The following is a 24,116-nucleotide window of genomic DNA, read 5'->3' on the forward strand; positions in this document are numbered from 1 at the left end:
ATGAATATGATAAGTATATGAATATGATATATGAATATGATATGTGTATATGATATGATATTTGAAAGATGTAGTAAACGATTAGGAATGTGATTATGAATTACGTTAGTGAACAATGATTAACTTGAAGCAAATGTATTGTAAAGACTATAATATATTCATTTAGAAATACTTAATTGAGATCAATCAATTTACATCATTTGTATAATTTTTGTAAATTGTCGATGTTGTGTCGAGGAAAGCTCTGTTACAATTTATAATCCACTTTACCCGCCTTATATGATGTATTTTAGGCCAAAGTATGCTATATAATTTCATTGTATAATAATCAAATTAGTGTTGTAATGCTGATTTCTATTTTACTTTTTATGTTAAGTTAATATGAGCAAGTGGGAGGACCCACTTAGATAGGATGGCCGAGCTGTAAGGTTAATTAGCCAAGATACTATATTAAGATGTAATTATTAGATATTAAATATTATGTAATATTCATTTATTGTCATAACTTACATTGATATTAGATTTAGTAAGTTTCAGTTTGTTAGTAACACATTAAATTAATTAATTACATATAGCAACACAAGAACGAACAAATGATGTTTCTGACGTTTAAAAAGTAATATGATAATGTGGGTATTCTATTCTCGACATTTGTACCGAACGGTTGTGTAATAAAAATCTGTAAAAATCTTAACAATTAGTGTTTAATTTGAGAAAATAAGGTCAGATCTTTCATTATGAACTAATCTTCACGAATCTATTTGGCATATTATAATATTAGGGCAGAGTATTAACTTATTCGTAACATCAATCAGATCATTTTGCAACTTCTTGTTGCAACTTTCTGCAAATTAAACTTTTATTGAAATCATTAAATACTTACTTCAGTGAGCACAATAATTTATCTTTTATTTTGTAGTATTATTAAAATATAATATTTAATTTCGTAACCAGGCAACAAGAACTATAACATGTTATAACGTAATGTTAGACCTTTATCAAATTGATACTTTAAAAAAGTATATTGAAAAATGTTAGTAATTTACGATAATCATCGTTCCATTCGTTTATGGAGTGATTAATAGGTACAAAATAAAGCACTTTCTTCTTTTAGTATGCAATAATTTAATCACATTTTCATATTGAGTTTACAAAATGATTGAACTTTCTGTTACATTTGAAACAAAAAACGTTTTTTTATTCGTAAAATAATGCATCGCCATCATTGGCTCAGATATGATTTAAAATAAATATAAATAAGATTTTTTTTTAATCAAAGTTACATGACAAATTTACAAAAGAAAATAAAATACTTCATTCATATAATGTTTATACTGACTCTGATGACTCGATTTGTAAATAATAAACTGTTAAAAGTTTTATAAACTTTGCACTTAATACTTTGTAAGTAAAAACATTTTAGGACGTGTATATATATATTATACTAAGATGTACAATATACATATGCGTAAAGATTTGACTGTAATTATATTATATTACACAATATTTAATACAATCTCATTGTAGGTGGGTTATCTCGAATAAGCCACGTCAGTTTTTTAAGTAATTCATTTCACTATCTGTAACAAAAACAAATAAAATTATACACGATAGTTTACTAATAATCATAAATATATCATAATTGTAATGTTAATATTAATGCAAAATAACAAGCTGCAAGAGATCATTTGTCATTTTATTTGTTTGCTTGAAACACATTAATTTTGGAATCTACTAAAATGATTACGGTAATTTAATATCAGATGGTATCGTCCGTTTATTTGCTCTCCCTTATTAACGAAGAAAAACTGGTACGATGTTTTAGGGACCGCACAACTTAAGAGCAGTGTTATTTAGCTGCGATCTTCTGTAAGGTCGAGGTACTTTCCCAGTCTGGCTGCTCCAGATTTTGAGCAGGATAATTCCTACTGCGCCCTACCTCGGTAAATGATGTACACCCTGTTAGCTACCTACTTCCTCCCGACAGTGGGGCGGGGCGCGGCGCTAGGGCGGGGGCGCCAGGGGCACGAGCAGGGGCTCCCGGGGCCGGCGCGCTCGCCGAGTGGGGCGCGAGGGGCGCGCGGCGCGCAGGCGGGGCCGCCCCGGCCCGCGTCGCCCCCGCGCCTCCCCGCCCGCCGGCGCCTCGAGGGCCTCCAGGGGCGCGTCTGACTCGAGCAGTGCTGCACCTGGTATTTAATTTATTGTTAGTTTGAGATTTAAACATTGTCGATATTCACACATATTTAGAAATAAAAAAACTTTATTCGCCTGTAGACCTATAGTATATGAAATAGTCGTTAAGTATTTGTTATATATCGTCTGTGTCTTTAAAATATCGAGATTGTGGGTAAGTTGGTATCTGTGAAATGTATGTATTAAATGAGTTGTAAACCCGGTCAGCTGTTTTTCTGTTGTTCCGAATATATAGTATCTTTTAACATATTTAACAGTATTGTTCCTTGTTTCAGAAATAATTACGAAAATATACCTCAACATTTAATAGAAACGTAATAAAAGTAAACACATACCCATGGTTTCAAAAAGTAAACAATATAGTTTACCTTGATATTCTTGCTTCTATACATAGATAAATACAGTTTTTCGTAGAAGAGCGAGAGAGTATGTTCTGTACATCAGGTTACTCATGTAAATAAAATTCATCGCCTTTTCTATATTTTTACTTTATATATATATATAGTATACAAGTAGTCTAATTTATCGATCTAATTAGGCCACCGTTAAATGGTAGCAAGCGCTGTATCTCACATATACAAGGTAAAACTTAAAAACAAAATCATTATCGATCAATAGTGTTCCTCCTCCTCTAAAGGACGATATATAGAGAGTATCTCGCCCATGACTATTAAAAACGTCGAATGTGAAAAACAGCAACTTTACAGGAGAGCGATTTAAAGTGTAAATTGCGTGTATCTTTTTACTTATTTTAAGCAGGATCATGAAATTTTAAAGTAATGCTGTACAGGCTATTTATGTTTAATATTATTACTAGCCGGTATTTAATGTGTAAATATGAGAAAAGTCACTTGTTACATTTTTAACGGGTTAAGACAAATAGGTACCGATTTGTCAGAAGTCTCTAACCACTACCACCACAACCACCACCACAACTAAATAATATAATATTTAATTTCGAAACGTTTTATGAAATAAACTAAAAAATGCGATTTTGCAGTTCCGACGATGTTAATAGTCACTAGCGATCTATTAACACCTATATCTCTCACAGTTGTGGCGACATCTATCGCGCGAAATACGAACGACTACAAAATACGTAATTAGGTAGAGAAAACTGACGTATGCTACATTGCGCTATCAGAGTTTTCAAAGTGATTAAGTATATATACAAGATCCCGACAACAACCGTCGGGGCGTTAGCCCGCCAGACACAACACCCGTCTGGTCGGAGGATCCTCCCTTTTCTTCACACATCCAAACGGTTAATAAAAAAATCACCAACCACTATAACAACGATAATAACGGTAAATAAATAGAATAAATTCGCCACAAGTGGAGCTCACCCGCGGCGACGGCGGACGCGTTGTCGGCGGGCGGGCGCGACGAGAGCGCGTGCCGCGAGCCGCGGGGCCGGCCGCGCCGCGCGCCGCGGGCCGCGCGCCGCGCCGGCGGGGGGAACGCTGCGGGGGGGGGACCGTTTGCTTATTGCTTTTTTTTAAAGTAAAACTTCTTTACGCACGCTTGACACGCGTTGGCGCAACGGTTACAGCCATGTATTGTACCTGTTGCGCTGGCGGTTGCCGGTTCGATCCCCGCACGTGGCAAACATTTGTATTGGCCATCCAGGTGTTACCACCGCTAGGCGGGATAACCATCCAACTGCTGGCTTTGAAATACACAGGCCGAAGACGTCTTCGGTGCGACAAAGCCAGCCCTGCGGTCACCAACCCGCCTGCCCAGCGTGGTGACTATGAGCAACACACATGAGTTCACGTTATTTTTGGCGTAAACTTGTGGAGGCCTATGTCCAGCAGTGGACTGTATAGGCTGTAATGATCAGGTGTTTGCCGTGGTCTGGGTGTTTGTGCAGTTCTTGTAGGTCGCCCCACCGTACCTCGCAGAGCACGTTAAGCCGTCGGTCCCGGTTGTTATCATGTACACCTGATAGCGAGCGTTACTCATAATAGAAATATATCCGCCAACCCGCATTGGAGCAGCGTGGTGGATTAAGCTCTGATCCTTCTCCTACATGGGGAAAAAGGCCTATGCCCAGTAGTGGGATATTACAGGCTGAAGCGTACGCACGCTTGACTTGGGGAGTAAGCTGGTGAGTGCGTGACGAGATCGTTACGAAAAGTGTGATCGGCGAGGCGAACGCAAGTTGAGAGGGAGATATAAGTAAGATGGACCTAAAGAAGGTTTACTTCAGTCGTGACATCTAAAGAACACACATTCAACTCTATATTTAAATGCGTTTGATGAAAACAATGTTTACCAAATATAGTAATTTTTTGCTCATTTTACTAGATGTGCTATATGAGACAGTAATATTAACAAATCTTATATAATTTGACCACCTGACCGTGGTCGCATGGATAAGGAATGGAGTATAATTGAAGTGGATCGTTTTTAATAATAAGAAATATTAGTGAAGTCACTCACGCAACGGCTGTGGTTCGGCGTCGACGACGAGGTGGTCGCTGTCATCGTCCACTTGCAGAGGACTGCCCGGCTCCGACGCCGACTCGCGAGGGCGCTTCGCCTCGCTTGCGACCGCCTGCTACACACACACACACATATATATATAATTAAATATAAATAAATGATTAGTTATGCCTGTATCATCCCACTGCTGAGCACAGGCCAGAGACGTAGCGAGGGATACATAAAGTAAAAAGTTGTTTTGAGTCAAAATTTACAGATATATTATACTTTTAGGTTACTTATTAGTGATATATGTATAAAAAACTCAAAAAACGAAATTAACCTTTCGAATATAAATTATATGAATATCCTAGCTCAAATTATATGCAAAACATACTCCTTTATCCTTTATATATGTCAGCACTTTTTTATTAAATTAAATAATTTATAAAAGATCTTTTTAAGATTTATAGCCAATATTATATGTAGCCAACGCCAATAATTAGATGTAGCATACCGATGGTAAAATTCCTAATTTCCTCTTACGTTCCCTTTCTTCCATCATTTTCTTTTCTTCTGATTTTTGGCGATCTGCGAAATAAAACGATATTCAAACACTGTTATGATCCGGGAGCCAGTGACAGATTTTTATGGCCAATTTCCTCCCAATCGAAACTTCGTAAAATGCATTAGGGATTTATATTATGAATACTGCTGCGACTCTGTGGGTGGGGCGGGCAGTGGCAGCCAACCACGCATAGGGAAAAAAGAAAGTTTCTGAAGTGAAACTTCTTTAAGCGCGACGGTAATTTTTTTACGGATGAAACGCAATAATAATAATAATAGCGTCACGAAAACGTGCAACGTTTTTGTCTACAGATAGTCCTAGCGTGTACTATAGAAACTACAACTACTAAAGCTTCAGATTTGTATAAATATAAACGAGACTTAAAAATTAGTTTGCAAAGAAGTTTCACTTCTGACATGTGAACTTTGTACACAAGCACTTTTTTTTTTAGTCATTTTCTAAAACTTTAAGATTTGTCATTTTAGAGTAAGTGAAAATTAACTTCACTTGAGCAAATCTACTCTGATTCTTTAATAGTATTTCGATATAAAGTTAACATAAATTGCTTAGTGTGTATTTACTTTAATGTTTTTAAAATCATAGAAATAAAAAAGAATTAAAACATTTTTTTTTTTTTTTTGAATTTTATTTGTGACAGACTTACATTTAAGCTCAATTTCTTCATCGTCTAATAAAAGAGAGACAACTTCTTTAGGTTTCAGAGTATCTGGCTTGAAGTTACCACCACTGATGACCATCCTTTGAATCTATAAATATTTAAAAAAAATTACAACATGAAAAATTAACTTAACTTTCACTTTAAAATAGCCATTGAAAAAAATGTATTTATTTATAAACTTTTCTTGTGTAGATATTGATTTTTGAACTACCCTCAAAATTAGGGATATTTACAATATAAATATGATGTCTCAAATTAATATAATACTTAGTATAAACAATACTAACCTCACTCTTTTCCCTAGCTCTCTGCATGATACGTTCTTCAATAGTTCCTTTACAAATAAGTCTATATACAGTGACTTGCTTCGTCTGCCCCAAGCGATGTGCTCGGTCCATCGCTTGCTGGTCCACTGTGGGGTTCCAGTCGGAGTCGTAAAATATTACCTGTGTAGTTTTAATTTAAAATATTTAAAATTAAGTACAGAAAATAATAAAAAAATAAATAAATAAATAAAATAGTGTTTTATATTTTGTATAAACTATAGCTTAATTTGAATAGAGATATCTTAGTTACGATAAAACTAAATAGTACCCTAAGCTTACTTGAAGAAATTATATTTGATAAATAAAAAATAAAAAAGTTAAATATTACTAAAATGAAAAGTAAAAATAAGTAATGACAACACTCACCGTATCTGCAGCGGTTAGGTTAATACCGAGGCCGCCAGCGCGTGTAGACAGCAGGAACACGAAGATGTCAGCACGGGCCTAATTTAGAGAAATCATATAAATCGTTGATTTTTTTAAATACTATTAATAATAATATGGCAGTAGTTACTCAAATAAGTAAATAAAAATTTAAAAATAATATAATTTATTTACAATGCAATTAGTGGCAAATTTTTTTTGTTTGCCTTTAAATTAGATGATGCCTTGATTTCAATACATTGTCACTATTTATTCACTGTAAAAATAAAATTAGTAGTAGTTTGACAATTGTCTAAATAGTTTGTTTTGTCAGTAGCATCGCACTAGTAATCCTTATTACTTAACACTTACAATAAAGAAAATGATAGAAACATTTATGAAGTTATATAATTTGTCACTTGCCTGAAAATCTGCAACCATATCTCGTCGAGCTGAGATTTTGCTCGAACCATCTAACCGCATGTATTTGTGTTTACGATGCCACATGTATTCCTGTGAATAAAATGTACATTAATTATGGACAACTAAGCGTCAAATACATACACATAAAAATCAAAGTTTTAATAGCAGTACTATTATATATAATATTATTAGCAGTAGAAACAATGTTTATATTTATGGGGACTTTCTCTTAAAAAGAAAATACCTAAAATTTAGTATACATATTCCTTGAAAATGGTGATTTGAAATATTTAATTTTTATTAAAAAACGTATTAAATAAATAAAAAACTCACTTCTAATAAATCAATCATCTTGGTCATCTGGCTGTATATAAGTACACGATGTCCGCGCTCCTTCAGTCTCTTCAATAATGAGTCTAACACTGTCAGCTTCCCCGCGTCGCTCACTAGTTGGTTCTTATCTAAATATACAAAAAGTAAGTTCAAAACCCGACCATACAATATGTTCACAATTTACTAATACAAATTGTTCAACACATCTTGGTGTAAGAAGTAAATTTAATAAACATATACATATATCATTCGCAACAAAGTAAAATATGTAAATCGGCCAGATAGTAGGTGGATACCATAGCTTATGGTAACCTGGATCATGCCCCTAGCACTGCAAGCGCGTTGCCTACCCTATCCCGACCCTTCCAGGAGCTCTGGCTAGCTTACTAGTCACAGGAACACAACACGACTTGGCAGCAGTATTATTTAGGTGCGACCTTCTGTAAGGTCCCATTTCAAGCTGATCCAGATTTTGTGCAAGATATTTCCTGCTATAAATAAATAAATAAACGCTTCACATTTAACGGGCCAACAGTAGGATTTGATCCTGTGTCGGGAGTCCAGAAACACACATTACATAAGCACTAACGCCCAGACCACGACAAACATTTTATGGCCAATACAAATGTCTGTCGTGAGCGGGGATCGAAGCCGCAACGGCCAGCGCCACAGCCAGTGCTGAGACCGCTGCGCCAACGTGTCGTCAAATGGGTTCGATGCACTACCTAAATATGCCAATTAAGTCAGAGCGTGAGGCATTTTGCTAGCAAAATTGTTTAAACTTGAATACATGTTGATTATAACGGTGGTAGCTTCACTTTTAAAAATATTATACACTTTAACTTCACTTAAATAAACACAAACTCACTGTAAAATGACGATTCAAAAGTACTTTTGCAGCCTATTTGAACAAAGTTATGCGAGTCACCTGGCACCTGCAGCGAGGCCCAGCCGGCGGGCGGGCGCGCGGCGGCCAGCAGGCGCGCCAGCGTGCTCGCACCGCGTGCGCACTCGCCGTGCTCGTGCCGCCGCACCGCGTGCGCGAAACTCCGCGACGACGCAAACGGAGCACGGGTGAACGCGCTCACCTGCGTTTGAATATAGATATTCGAGTTTTGAAAATATTACCTACATTACGATGACCGGAAAGATCAAATTTCATCAGAACATCATTCAATTATAGTGAATTTTATTTCACAAAATAATAATCGTTTTTCTAAAACTCAACTTTAAAAATTAATACTTTAATTTAAATTTAGTCATAACATAACTTGATAATTTTTATTTGCATGCTTAAAAAAAGTGCGTGCGTACAAAGTACACATGTCAGAAGTGAAACAAGGCGGGTGACGCCTGTACCGGACGATGTAGGCGGTATCATACTTAAAAAACGTTGCACATCAAAACGTCGCTCATCTTCGTGACGTTTCATCCGTAAAAAATTTACCCTCATGCGCCTAAGGAAGTTACAGTTCAAAAAAGATAACAAAAAAAAAATTAAATCTTATTATATTAAAAAAAAATTATTATCTAATAATAAATAATTTTTTATTCAAATATTATTATAAAACACAAACACGTACACACGCATGCATACACGCACGCATACACACACACAAACACACACACAAAACAAAGTATTTTCACACGAACCTTCTGCTGCGCCGTGAACAAGAAGGCGGGCAGCGCCGTGGGCACGTCGCGGCGCAGCGCGGGCGCCCGCTCCACGTGCTCGAACTCCGGCAGCTCCGCCGGCTGCGCCACCACCGGCATCACGCCGCCCTCCTCCGTCTTTATCTCGCTCAACATTTCAGACTAAACAATTCAAATATTCATTTGTACTTTATATTATAAGGTGATAAAATCTAAGTTCATTTGTTTCAAAGAGAAAAAATTATTTAATGAAACAACTTTTTTCGGATTTTATCGCGGTTTATTATTAACTTTTGATTCCCGACGTTTCGGATACTTTACAGCAACCATGGTCCTCCCGTTTCAATAAATGTGTAAAATTCGCGTAAACATTAGAAAACAATAAGAAAAAATTATGTTTATAACAAGTTTAGTTTTTTTTTTTGCTGTTAAGCCTGTTGTTATTGTAAGGGAAAGTTAATCTTTTAACATACTAAATAATAGTACAAAAGCGCCGGTCTTGAATCTTTAAAATATATAACCAAATTTTTGTTAGACTATCTCACCTGTCCTTCAGTCTTTAAGTTCTTTGTTCGCATGGCTCTGTGTTCAATTGTCTCCTGCATGTAATGTATTATTTGATCTGTGTGCATATAGAATGGACCGCCTGGAAATTAAAAACATAAAAGAGTTTTAAAAAACAGTTGGTATGAACCAAGAAAACCGTGTTTTATTTTGCGATTAAAAAATACTTTTTAAGACAACTGTTTATAATTATAACTATGGAAAGATAAACAAATTCTCACTTATGATATGCACAACTTTTTAGATATTATTTTTTATAATTTGACGATTTGATTTTTCATTTGAAAAAAAAAACACCTTTAACGGTAATAGAAGCATAAAACAGTGTGTATGTTAGATTCGTATTACAAGAGGAGTTTACTATATTAAGAATGATTACCGTGATATTTAGAAATTATATTTATCTTTCTCGCAAGAGACGTTGCGCGGTAAAACGTCACTCTCAAGGTAGGTCTCAGTTACTATTTCACACGATTTCACTCAATTTTTTTCCACACCACGGGCGTTATATCGCTTTCTAAGGAGTAAACTTCAATAATAAAAACAATATTAAAAATTGTTCTACTAACCCTCCACCCAAAGTGGATCTGTGAATAAAAAGTCCTTCCAAAGCTGACTGTCATGTTTTCTCCGTTTCAATATATCGCCATCAGGACACACTAACAACATATGTTTGCTATTCACTCTGTCATAGTAATCTCCATATATTTCTGTCTCACTCTCTTCTTGTTTTACGCAACTCTCTTCGACTCTTCGCCACCAATTCTGTCTATGTCGGAGCTTCTCGTATTTTTCTATACAGTCTTCTATGTGAAGCATACTGAAAAAGAATTAGGATTAGATTAATATTTTTTTTTTTAAGTTACAGCCTTTTTGGTATATTAGTTTTATAAATTTGGTATATAATTAAAAGCTTTTCAAAAGTTTGACCCATAAAAATAAATTTGATAAGAGATTAATAATTATTATCAATAAACTGTACATATTTTTGTTAGCTGCAGTATCTTCTTGTCGTTACAGTAATGAACACATTATTTGTCCAAAATGTTAAATAATAATTAAAATAAAAACCTGTTATAACTCTTAGGAGAAACAAAAATCTAATATTTCCTAAAGAAATACTCACGCGTGCAACCAACCACACACCATCACCCTATAAATTTCCATCGGTGACAGATCCATAAACCTTGTAAATGCAAAACAATCTTCACTCTCATAACTTCTATGTACATATTCAGGATTTAATATTGATAATTTATTGTATAATAGATGCCGTTTCGATGGTATAGATCTCAGTAGTATGCCATCTTCAGCTATTAACTTTGGTATGTGATAATCGTCGACTAGCATAGCGAAAGGCGATCTCACATCTCGCCTTTCAAATAACTCTGGATGATTACATACCTGAAAAAAAATCAAATTTTAGCATATCGAATGTTCGCCTCAGCCTGTAATATCCCACTGCTGGGCATAGGCTTCTTTCCACATGTAGGAGAAGGATTAGAGCTTAATCCACCACTCTGCTTCAATGCGGGTTAGCAGATATATTCCCTATTAAGTACTATTAGTAACGATCGCTGTCAGGTGTACATGATAACAAACGGGACCGACGGCTTAACATGCTCTCTGAAGCACGGTGGAGACCCACAAGGACTGCACAAACACCCAGACCACAGCAAACAACTGTATGGCCAATACAAATGTTTGTCATGTGCGGGGATCGACCCGGTAACCGCCAGCGCAACAGGTACAATCCATGGCTGTAACCGTTGCGCCAACACGTCGTCAATGAATCAAATATTCAACATCAAATAAAGAATTGTTCTTATATCCAAGTTATAGAACGATGGATATGGAACGATGGTATCGCAATAAGAGATTCATTTATTATTGTTCTTATCTCAATATTAATGTACTAGCTGGGCCCCGCGGTTTCACCCGCGTAGATTTGAGGAAAAATAGCCTGAAATTGGGCAAAAAAATTTACCAACCGTCAATCATGTTGACGTTGTTTCAAAATTAAAGCCGCCATATATATAATTTTGATAATTAATTGATTTACAAAAACAAAAGCAATTAATATATATTATTAGTTAACATGTGACTGTTTAGACAGTGTAGTGAGCCGTGGTATAAAAAGTTAACAACACATTGGAGCAGTGATCACACCAACTGACTGAATTTGTATACATAAAAATAAATTATGAATCTTCCACATCTATCATTTTACTCGAGGCTGTTGAATGTGGGGTGTTTATTTATTATTATTTATGACAGTGTAATTTACCTTTCTAAATTGCATAACTAAGTTCATGAGATTCGATGTGAAGTTTTTATCTACATTGTGACCTGATTCTGCTCCGACCGAGTAATGTAACAATTCTTCTATTTTAATTTTTTTCTTAAGAGCTGAAAAACATTTTACATTATATAGTATTATAGTGGTAATAATGTATTTTTTATTGAAGTAGGCTTCTACCTTCATAGATTTGCTTATTATTAACAGTTAGCTTTTATTTAATTCAATAGAAATGTATCAAGTTATAATCACTTTGTATTCCAATATTATTATCTTTCTAAAATGAAATTATAATAGTCATTACTTATTACACTACAAATCACTTCTGAATCATCACGAGCAACTATTAACAATAAAACTAAAAATAAAATACAAATAGATAAATAATGTACCTTACCTATATACAATAATTTCTGTCTTATAGTTAAAGGGCAGTGAACCATAATTTCAATCTTGTCTGACAACTCATTTTCCACATCCTTCTTAATGCGGCGCAACATAAACGGCTTTAATATCATATGTAATCTTGATAAATGTTCTGAAAAATTAATATTAATTATAAAATAGTGCACTTTTTAAACAATAATCAAAAGTTAATCTTATAAAATCTCAAAGTAATGTATGTTCCCGAAAATATTTTTAGGCAGTATATTAGTACAAAAAAAAACCACAGTTTCGTGACATATAAAAAAAAAAAAACGATCAGTAGAAACTATTTTATTATTTCAAAATATGTACTGTTGCTCCTCGCCGTAATAATAGATCACCGTAATATTAGATTAATTTATTAGACAACTTAGTCTATATTTTAGGTAACTGGCAACTTTATTAATCAATAAATATAAAAATAACTACTAACTCTCATCAATGGTTGTCTTATTTTCGGCGTGACTCTCGATATCCTTAGAGAACCACTCGTTGAACTCATCGTGAGAATCGAACAAAGTCGGCATTATGAAGTGCAATAGAGCCCACAGTTCCGCCATACTGTTCTGGATAGGGGTACCTGATAGATGCATCAACATAAATTTTTAAGCAATTTATAATAATTATACAAAGCAAAACCTTACGACACATAATATCTAGAGAAAAATTTCTGCAGGAAAATACTACACTAAACAAATTAATTATTTATCTTTCTAATTAATTACAATTTTAAAATGAGCTAACTAGCTAAAATTTAAGACTATAACTAGCAACATTTTATTTACTGTGACAAAGTGATATAATAAAAAAATTCCAGTATAAAAATATCTCTATGTCTATGTCATACGACTATTGGACTCACTCATATTTACTAACAACCTTAACTCACCTGACAATAAAAGCCGATTCCTACAGCTAAACCCGAGCAACAATTTCCATCTCATACTAGCCGAACTCTTTATAGCTTGAGCCTCATCCAATATCATGTACTGCCATGACACTCGGTTCAGGTACTTCAAGTCAGATACGACTATTTGATACGAAGTAACGACAACGTGAAAGGCTGCCTGGCGTGTGTGAAGGTCTTTACGTTCCCAGAACTGACGAAGGATTTTACGCTCGCTCGGACTACCCCAGTATGGTACCTGGTAATTTATATTTTTGTATGAAATAAGCTAAATTGTGCCATATAGAATACAATATAAAAAGAAAAATAAAATCTACGTCATATAGGAAAATTATCCATGACAATACTGCGGAGCTTTTCTTAATTAGAACATTCTAATTATGTTTATCAAAATAAAATATATAACACTATGGCAGGGACCCCTAAACCCGAGTATAGGAACAATATCACTGTACAATATTACAAATGATTCATAGCAGCAACCCTACACACTGACTATAGAGATATTCACTTCCACGATACACTATAACCCAGTTAATATATTAAGCAGTATGCACCCGCTTTCCCGAGCCACAGTACACTCACAACTTTGAAGTCGGGCACGAAGCGCTGCATCTCCTGCTGCCAGTTGTGCAGCGTGGAGGCGGGCGACACGACGAGGAAGGGCCCCCACACGCCCAGCCGCTCGGCCACGTGGCACAGGAACGCGATGCACTGCACCGTCTTGCCCAGCCCCATCTCGTCCGCCAGGATGCCGCTGATTCCCTGCAAACGAAATACATTCAGTAAACAATGATCAATGGATCGGATATTGTTTCAATTGTTTGCAAAATGTCCTATTTCATTTTTATAAGTTTAGCGAGACAAATATGCGTTCGGTCTGCCTGATGGTACGCAGACGCCATAGCTTACGGATGCCTGCAACACCGGAATCATTGGCAGCGCGTCACCGATCCTATCTCTGACTCTTACTCATACAACTACTACCGGGCTCATCACAGGAAAACAACACTACTCGAGAGCAGTATTATTTAGATGCAATCTTCCGTAAGGTCGAGGCCCAGTCAGGCTCTCCAGATTTAGACCGGGATACCTGTTGATATTGCAAAGAAAAGATCTCGTCCGCCTAGAAGGAAGCGAAGTGAGGACCTGGTCGTAGAGGTTGGCGAGCCAGTTCATGCCCTTGAGCTGGTAGCCCTTGAGCGTGCCGCGGAAGATGGCGGGCTGGTCGTGGTCGCCGCGCCGCTCGCCGCCGTCCAGCGGCGCGGCGCGCGCGCGCTCCGCCTGCACGGCCGAGCGCGCGTTGTGGCGCGCGCGCGCCTTCATCGCCTCGCTGCAAGCGCGCACACTGTTAGTGCCACGTCACTTACTACTTAGCTCTTTACTTCTAGTTAACTTCATCTTAACCTTTAAGTATGGACGTCATTTTTTCTTAACACTACTGTGGACGTGTAGTCTCACAGGCTCCTATATACACACAAATTTTTTTTGGAGAATTTGATATAAGATCGCTTTAAAACTAATTATATATTAAAGTTATGTAGTTTAGCAATTAAATAACGTGCTTATATAATCAAATTTTATTTAAAAAATTATAGAAATATTAAAAATCCAAAATTATGACTCTTTTCAATCGAAATCTACTTAGGTTACATTTTTGTGTAATAAAAGCAGCCAAACTTATTTCTATAACAAAATAAGTCTTTTTTTCTCAAAATATAATGTATAACAAACCAAAAACACAAAATAACTACTTCATATAACAAATATAAAAAATTTTGACAACAGTCAAATAACGTAAATTTATTGGCAGTCGGTGCACAAAGGTCTAGAACATTGGAGACACACAGGTTTGTTGCACCTAATACAAACATGGATAATCATCCTATGTTTTTTCGTGGAACAGATTTTATATGCTCTTCTGGCTTCTTGACTGGTTTCTTGATCCTAGACATCTTCTGTAACCATATAAATACCTAAAACTAGAGTCATGGTCAACCTCAGCTCTCCTGGCAGTCGTGTATTTATAAAACGTCTTTGCACATAAGGCACCACAAGCACATGTACTAATTTTTTAAATCTCTTTCCGCAGCTTTTGTTTGGTGCATCTTATATAAGATGTACGCATTCATGGTACTCAAGTCTAGGACACGATATAGCAACACCATAGGCTATCTCTATAACTACAAGATTCTTCATCTATGTCTTGGTCTTGGTCCTGGTCATCATCACTGTCACTTTCATGATTTTGTATCAGTTTGGACTCCAATATAAAAAAAAAATCTTCAGTACTCTCGTCATTGTCAGACTGATCCGAAGCTAATAACAACTAACTCACTTCACCACAAAAGTGGATCTCCTGCACAAAATTTTTTCTCACGGGGTCCTGAACAGAACTCGTGGATGGTCGTTTTGATTTAAAACTACCGGCTTTATTGTTTTTTGACATTTTGTACTTCAAAATCTGATACAAACGTAATCGCTCTTGTAAAATATATCATAGGGCAAAAATGGACGTGTAGCCTGACAGGCTCCGGTCAATATTTTGATGGTCATTACTAAGGTGATATTCATTGGAAGACGCAACCCCCTCTCTCGTTGGTAGTTTTACGACTAAAACAAAAGCTACTGAGCCGCTCAACCGCTGGGAGTTAGGGCAAATAGGTGAAACTAGGAAAACGAAAACATCGAGTAGCCTGTGAGACTCCACGTCCATACTTAAAGGTTAACATTTTTGAATATCATATCAAAAATTGACCGCTCCGGCGGGATTCGAACCCGCGTCTCCGACTGACCGTGTCGGCGCTCTAGCCAATTAAGCTATGGAACGTTGTACCCGCTAGAGCGAAATTTTTGATATGATGATTTTTACTTTCGGTTTCGGTTTTTGATATGATGATTTTTACTTTCGGATTTCTTCATCTTGTCTCATTGCGAGGCGTCCGACAGCATTCTTCCGCTGGCTCTAATCTCGCTCGCCTACTTCGTGTCTCTAATAATACTAGCAGTGAGTTTTACTTTTTATATCGAAAAATAACAATGTAGTATTGGGCCGAAGTTTTAGCTTTTTGTTTTTGAAAAGCCGAGCCTGGTTATCCGGGAGCCAGGTACAAATTTGTTCAATTATTTCCTCCCGATGTAACTTCATAGAATGCAATTAGGATTTATATTTTAGCTCAGTTTATAGTGGCCCTGCTTTCTGCTCCGAGGGTTGTGGGTTCGATTCCTAACACGAGCCTGGGTGTAATATAAATATTTATTTATATATGTATTATTTATAAGTATGCTTATCGAAAAAAAAAAAGATGTAGCTATACCAGTCGGCTGTTATCTATAATACAAATATTAACTTGCTTACTTTAGGAACAGACGACCGTGTGTATATTGTGTAAAAAAAAAGAAAAAAAAATTATGAATATTCGCGACCGACGCATGGAAAAATATTTTTTTTTTTTTTGCCATTTCCTCCCACTTTAAAATTTGTCGGATTATAGTTTACCTAATATCTTGAAGAAAAAATAAAGCCAGCTGATCGTAAATAACATGGTGAATTATACATATTTTTTTCTAAAACAATGTAATGTTATTTTCTACATAAATTAGACTATTGCGTAAGGAGTTTTTTAAATTTCATTTAATAGTTATCAATTACTAGCACCTCTAATTTTAAATATCATATTTTTATTTCTTACCTGTCATAATTATCGATAGCGGCGAGCCGTGGATCTCGATCTTCATCTAACTGTTTCAATATCATATCAGCATCGCTATCATCGTCCGCTGCATTCAATTTCCGTTGCATGAAGTGGGCGTACAACTCCGTTTGTGTTATGAGAAAATTTAGCTTGCGACGTTGCCGTTTCGCTTCCATTAACTCTACATCCATCTAAAGTGATAGATTGCAACATTATAAAATTTGAAATTATAATTAACGAGTATTAAGTAAATACTTTAGAAACAAAATAGTAGTTATTTTAGGATACTCAAAACAAATACAGAGTGCCTAGTGTGAGTTTTATTCACAGAAACATGAGAGAAACGCGTTCATACGTGAACATTATTTTGCATGGGAATTTAAACACTGCAGCCTAGACGATAAAGAATAGTATATACAGATACAGTATACAGAGTCATCTAGCGGCAAACGCGAGAACTAGGTTGAAATGCCGAATTTCCCATACGAAATAAAGTTAAAATTTACGCCCGTTATTGCGAGACGTATTAAACAAAACTCGCACTAGGCACTGATATCCGCTGGGTCTGAGAAAAGCGTGAGTATATGTCGACACCAACAATTTATACTACGCCAACTCGAATTTTCGATAAGTTGGTTTTCTTAATGCAACTTGAATAAATGTGTTTTTTTTTTTTAATAATAAAAATTGTGAAATTGCAATGAAAAAACTAACTATTAAAGATACCAAATTAAATATAAGTTTCTTAATTAATATAAAAGGTATCACGTGTTTCCCTTTTATAAGCCTCTATTGTAAAGTTCACTTTTATGAGTTAGCTTAGTATAAATTGCTGGTGTCGATGTGATGACGTTGACCGCCCACCTTGCGCTGCTCCTCGGCCTCGCGCTCGAGGCGGCGCCGCGTCTCGCGCTCGGCGCGGTCGTAGCGCCGCCAGTAGGCCTGCATCTCGCGGCTCAGGCGCTTGCAGCGCCACACCGTCTCCTTCATGTTCTTCTGGGACTGTCGACAGTTTTCATTCATTTTTATTCTTTTACTAGCTGACCCGGCGAACTTCGTATCGCCTAACACAAACTTTATCGTATGGTATTAAAGTTCAAATTGACTTTTAAGTATTATCACAAATCTTTTGTATGGGAGTATAGAAAAGTGTTGTTTTTAGACTTTTTCAGGAAATTTAAATCATTTTTTTTTTTTAGAATTTTTCTCTCCGTAAGAACCATCCTCGTACTTCAAGGAATATTTTAAAAAAAGAATTAGCGAAATCGATCCAACCGTTCTCGAGTTTTACGCTTAGCAACACATTCAGCGACTCATTTTTATATTATAGAATATTTATTCAATAGCGGCCCGCCCCGGCTTCGCACGGGTGCAATGCTTTTACTAAATATACTACAGAATATCTTTATTTATAGTGTGCAACTAACTTATAGTATGGTTATAAACATAATAACAACAACATTCAAATGTGCGTCGTTAGATTACACGTTGTTACAGAATGCGTTGAGGAAATATAGGTTCACTGTTCGCTCCCCGTAGGTGATAGCGTGATAATATGTAGCCTATATGTTGACCCGACTTCTTAATAATATTCGTGTAAAATTTGAAGTAAATCCATGCAGTACTTTTCGAGTTTATCCCGGACATACATACAGACAAAAATACAAAAATTGTAAAAACTATATTTTTGGCTTCGGTATCGATTGTAGATCACACCCCAAGTATTCTTTTAAAAAAAAAATTCAATGTACAGTTTTGACTTTCCTACCATTTTATTATATGTATAGATTTTGTGACAAACATGCTCCATGACATATAATCATGTGTTAGTATCATAAAGCGTCATTCAATTATAATAATAATATAAAAGCGAAAAGAAGGAAAAAATAATTTAAACAAAAGGAATCGGCTTCTGATCACAACCATTACTAGGCAGCATGTAGCTGTAGCCAGTAAGTAACACTTAACTAGTAATAAAATTATTGCAAACGTAAATAAGTTCCCTGTTTCTTATGATAAGCAAAATGAACCAGTATGCTATTCCTTTGTATATAATTTGTACGATTTTATTTTTGTATTACCCACACATTAGGGAATTCTAAATATTTTTTAATATCATATGAAAAATCGACCGTTCCAGCGGGGATCGAACTTGCATCTCCAACTGAAGGTGTTCGTGCTCTAGCCAATTAAGCTATAATAAATAATAAATATTTACACAATGCACACACGGTCGTCTGTTCCTAAAGTAAGCAACTAAATGCTTATGTTATAGGTAACAGCCGACTGGTATATGTACTATGGAACGATGTACCCGCTAGATCGAAATTCATGATATGATGATTTTATATTCGGTTCATTATTTATTATAAAATTATAATTTGGATGCTTAACATTAGGTAACGAAAACACAACGCACTTGGTTCTTTTGGCGTACAAAACCAAGTTGTTTATTTTAAACCAATCTTGAATTCGCGACAAAGAAGTGTTCACGTCATCATAATTTACTTTTTGCCTATCAACTTTAAATATTAAAGTAACGCTTATAGCTTAAATATCTTAAAGTAACGCTGAGAACAGAATTGAAAACACTGTATTGAACGAGTATATTATGATCTGATTATCTGTACTGACAAATCTAAACTTTGCTCGATATAGGTTAGTAACCAATATTTCTTAAATGTAATGTAATTCAATTTATATATATATATATATATATATATATTATGAAGAAAACATATTGAATAATATTTAATGTGGATAAAATTACGAAAGTCGCATTTTAATCAACCAACCTGCATTGCTACATGCCTCCAATGTTTACAACAAAGTGTAGCCAAACGTTTTCTTTGTAACATCAATTCTCGATGTGTCGCCGTCCTAGCTCTTTGCACTTTCCCCAATTCTTTCTTAACTAGAAGTTGCCAATGTCGCCTTCGTCTAGCCGTTAAAGCCTCGGGACTTTTGAGCGATGAGAGTTTTTTACGACCTCTGTAAAATGATATAGTAATATAAGTTTGGATATGTATTTCTGAATACTGATCTTCGTCCTACTATAGATATAAAAATATCTATTTCTCCACAGACATGCAAATTTCTACGTAATATTTTTTATTGCCAAGTACAAGGGTAAAACGAAAAGATATGTCTACATATTAGTGAGGTTTTGCAAAATAAAGGGTAATTAATAAAGTCCAATTTAGTAAAAGTACTGGATTTATATTGAAAACATGACAAATATTTTATATGAGGGTGTTGTCAATATTTATATTGACATTCTCTCATTTATAAAAAAGGAGAGAATTCTAATCTTGTATACATAAAGTTATAAATAAATAAAAAACAATTTTTGAATAAAGATGACGCTTACCTGACCCCTGGTTTTTCAGCAATTGTGAATTCATCAGTATCATTCTCTTCCTTGATATTTCGGAGCTGATCTTCCCAATCAACACCATCTGGCTAAAATATTGGAAAAGAATCATTAAAATCATGAACTACTTCATATTACAAAATTATCGTAACTATGGTCTATTTCGCCAATTGTAGATAATGCTACTTGACGGATGATGATATTGAACAGATAAAAGTTTTTGAAATATTATTCTTTAACATCAAATTCCCACAATATTTGTGACATATTTCTACTAACAAATGTGAATTTAAAGGTCACTTATTAATCGAGACAAAACTGGTCATATTGGGATGTTGTACCTCGTTCATAACTTTATGTACAGGATATACTTTATTCATAACAGGTGAAACTGACACTTAATGTCATACATACCGCATCACTTGCATCGTTGAAGCCTCGACTTTCTCTAACACGACCTCTCTTGGCTTTTGGCATGCCTCTTGCTGACCCTCTTTCAGATGGTCGCCCTCTGCGACCTCTACTAGAAGGGGCAGGTACTGGGCGGCTGACTCGACGTTCAGGGTAACGGTCTATCGTTGAAAGTAATCCAGCACCATAGTACATGTATCTAGAATTCTGTAAAGAAAATATACTTTAGTTGTTGTGGAAATAGTCGTTAAATTTGAAAGGACAATCTCTGAATCTTTTGCACAAGAAATTCTGACTTGTTTTGAGAGAGTTTAAAGTATCATCTAACTGAAAGTTGAAAAGCATGTAAATATTTTCTTTATCCTCATCCATTCCTTATTCCTCAGAATTTGTATGTATATGCATTAGGTAAATTAATATTTGAACATAATCACATATATATTTATGTACAACCAAGGGTGAATGCGTTGTGTGATTACGGCATCAAAGAATATAGCCACCCCCTATCTTCCTGTGGGTATCGTAAGAGGCACCTAAGGGATAACACAGTTCCACTACTACCTTGGAACTTAAAAAGCCGACCGATGGCGGGATAACCATCCAACTGGTGGCTTTGGAATACACAGGCCGAAGATGGGCAGCAGCGTCTTCGGTGCGACAAAGCCAGCCCTGCGGTCACCAACCCGCCTGCCCAGCGTGGTGACTATGAGCAAAACACACGTGTTCACGCCATTTTTGGCGTGAACTTGTGGAGGCCTATGTCCAGTAGTGGACTGTGAAAGGCTGCTGTGTGAAGAGTGAATATTTAATAACAATATTATATAATAATCTAATATTGGCCTGGACAAAAAGTATAGGAGCACATTTGTTTTACAAATATTTTGTAAAGAATCATAATTATGTAATTTTGAACTTTTATTCATATTAAAAATAAAATTATAAGACTCAACTTATAAACTCAACTAATAGTACTTTTAATATTAAATTCAGTACACACCCCTTGATCCTTATAATACTCCTTAGCATATTTGTTATGAAAATGTCTTTCTTTAAGCAACCTTCGTATTCTTTGCTCTTTTGCTGCTGGACTGTCGTCATCGCTACTTATTTCTGACTCTGACGACAATAACACATCTCGAAGCCATTGCCTTTCTTCACCAACAGACGCCAAGTTATATAATCTTAAGCGATCACTCTGCCTTTCTATGAAAAGGAAAATACAAAATTAATCCTACTATGAACAAACAAAAGTTAGAAACAACAATTCAAATGAAATTATGTAAATTAATAATTGATAATTAAAATGCCTTAAGAACTTTTCAAAAAACTATTGAAACATGCACTCCTCCACATATATATAATGCAGCAAAGGGTGTATGGGTATAATAATGAAGAGGTTTATGTATACAATTATTTTATAATGCAGCTGTATAACACAACTCAAATAAAATCAATAAAATGCATACAGTGGAAACAATCCATTTTATAATATACAATTTTCTGCACAATATTCTTATTTTTTCAATCCATAAAAACCTAAAAAGTATTAGAAATTAACAAAAAAAAAAAAAAAATAGTAGAACTGATCCAGTGGTTGTTGAGTTTTTCATTTAGAAATAAATTTTTATTTATGTACATAGATAATCAAATCTGATAAGTCCAAACAATACATGTCATGGTATGTATATATACGTCCAGCATTATAGAGTAATACTGATTATTAAGAATCTAGTAATTTTTAGGAAGAAAATAAACGGGGGTTTACCCTAGTTTATTAAACTTAAAATTTATTTGTAGAATATAATTAGTTAAATAAGATATACATAGATGTGTTGAGTTGTAATGTTTAGTATAAAATATCACATAAATATTTCAACTATGGTATACAGTAATCATCTCTGTACAATGAACATTTCTTTTAATTTAGAAAGTAACACACTAAATTCATCATATCGATCATATTATTTTATGTGGAAGACCTTTGGTTATGTTAAGTTGGCTAAATGAATGTGACAGATTGACATATTACCCTGTTTTGTAGTCACAACACCATGCATGTCCTGATCGCCTTTGGACATCTCATTGACCATAGATTTGCCATCAGAATCATCATCGCTATCACTGTCTCCATCAGAGTTGAGTATCCTTTCCACTTGGTTCACGAATGGCCTGATATCTAAGGCGGCCTCCAGTCTCTGAATGTGAATAGGTCTTGCAACTTCATGACGCTTTAATACTGTATTTCTCATCAAAGACTTTTCAGACATCTCTTCTCCTGAAAATTAAAGGACACGTAATGTGAAGTACTGATTCATAACGCAACACTGAACGTGGTCTTCGGTTTTCCTCGGTGTTTTAAATACAGAAAAGAATCTAATAACTATGATCGATCTACAGCTATAGGGCAATAATTGCGATTATTTCGGATAACGTAAGTCCCGGCAAGGAATAAGGAAATAAACAAAGTAATACTCACGTTAAATTTTAATCTCTCCGGGATGTGTTGGCTTTGATTACTTAACACGAAATTCAATAGCATTTACAAAATGGCGAACGAGAATATTCGACAAATCGCTGTCAATGTCGCCGCCCCGGCGGCGCACATTACTACTCATTTCGTATTTGAGCTGGAAAAAACACGAACCCGCCATAATAATTCAAGACATTTCGACTAGTGAATACTGTTAATATTTTATTTTTAGCCAACCACAAAAGAAAAAAGTCTCTCTGCAATTAAATTGACCAATAGCAAGGTTTAGCGCATAAAATTTGACCAATCGCAATACAAATAGATATTTAAAATACAATTTGTAATCAAAAACATGCTGCTACAACACACAAACAAAGCATTCAATTTAAATATAATATATAAAATTTATATTTTTCAAATAAGCAATGTTTTTAATTAACTTTTTATTATTATTATTCAGTATTTATTATAAATACCAATACTCCATTTTACAAATAAATGAAATTTAGTTACTTTAACATTTAGGGATTTAAAGTATAATTTAAGATCAGTGTTGTATATTGAATATACGTCAAAGTTTAGATAGTACTTCATTTTGTAAAATCACATTATGAACGGTCAGCGCATTAGAAATGGTCTTTTATTATGCGATAACAATTTTATTTTATAGATTTTTTTTTTTTTACGAAATCCACAAAATATTACAATTAATATTAGCTCATTCGTTTAATACTAGATTATACCCTTTTAGTGTTGAATTCTTTGGATGGTAAAAGATTAACGATTAATATTTCAGCCTGTAACATCACACTGCTGGGTCTAGGTCTGTCTGCATAGGCCTCTTTCTTTCCATGTAGGAGAAGCTCAATCTGATCTTCATGTGAAAGAACTTAATCCATCACGCTGCTCCACTGCGTGTTCACGGTAAAAAAAAATACAATTATGAAATATGTAAAAAGAACTAAAAATAAATAAGGTGATTAAGGTTTTACCATCATCGCCTTTT

General features: G+C 35.1%; 1 protein-coding gene across 1 annotated transcript; it reads right to left on the reverse strand.

Moving 5' to 3' along the window:
* Window positions 1-1,105: 1,105 nt before the first annotated feature.
* Window positions 1,106-23,285, reverse strand: LOC123663835 (chromatin-remodeling ATPase INO80). Its single transcript, XM_045598468.1, has 29 exons — window positions 23,117-23,285; window positions 22,670-22,915; window positions 21,638-21,843; window positions 20,644-20,847; window positions 20,227-20,318; window positions 19,652-19,847; window positions 17,721-17,858; window positions 16,854-17,047; window positions 14,311-14,494; window positions 13,747-13,926; window positions 13,144-13,399; window positions 12,688-12,834; window positions 12,226-12,366; window positions 11,817-11,938; window positions 10,656-10,933; window positions 10,099-10,349; window positions 9,511-9,611; window positions 8,966-9,127; window positions 8,241-8,400; window positions 7,313-7,440; window positions 6,980-7,069; window positions 6,560-6,637; window positions 6,155-6,313; window positions 5,853-5,955; window positions 5,138-5,211; window positions 4,639-4,753; window positions 3,540-3,677; window positions 1,975-2,186; window positions 1,106-1,580 (listed from the first exon to the last, which is right to left on the reverse strand). The coding sequence occupies exons 2-28, from the start codon at window positions 22,905-22,907 to the stop codon at window positions 2,005-2,007; spliced, it is 4,317 nt and encodes a 1,438-aa protein (XP_045454424.1). The 5' UTR covers window positions 22,908-22,915; window positions 23,117-23,285; the 3' UTR covers window positions 1,106-1,580; window positions 1,975-2,004.
* Between the last annotated feature and the right edge of the window lie 831 nt (window positions 23,286-24,116).

Source organism: Melitaea cinxia, chromosome 21 (genome assembly GCF_905220565.1).
Source record: "Melitaea cinxia chromosome 21, ilMelCinx1.1, whole genome shotgun sequence".
In the NCBI taxonomy this organism is placed as follows: Eukaryota; Metazoa; Arthropoda; class Insecta; order Lepidoptera; family Nymphalidae; genus Melitaea; species Melitaea cinxia.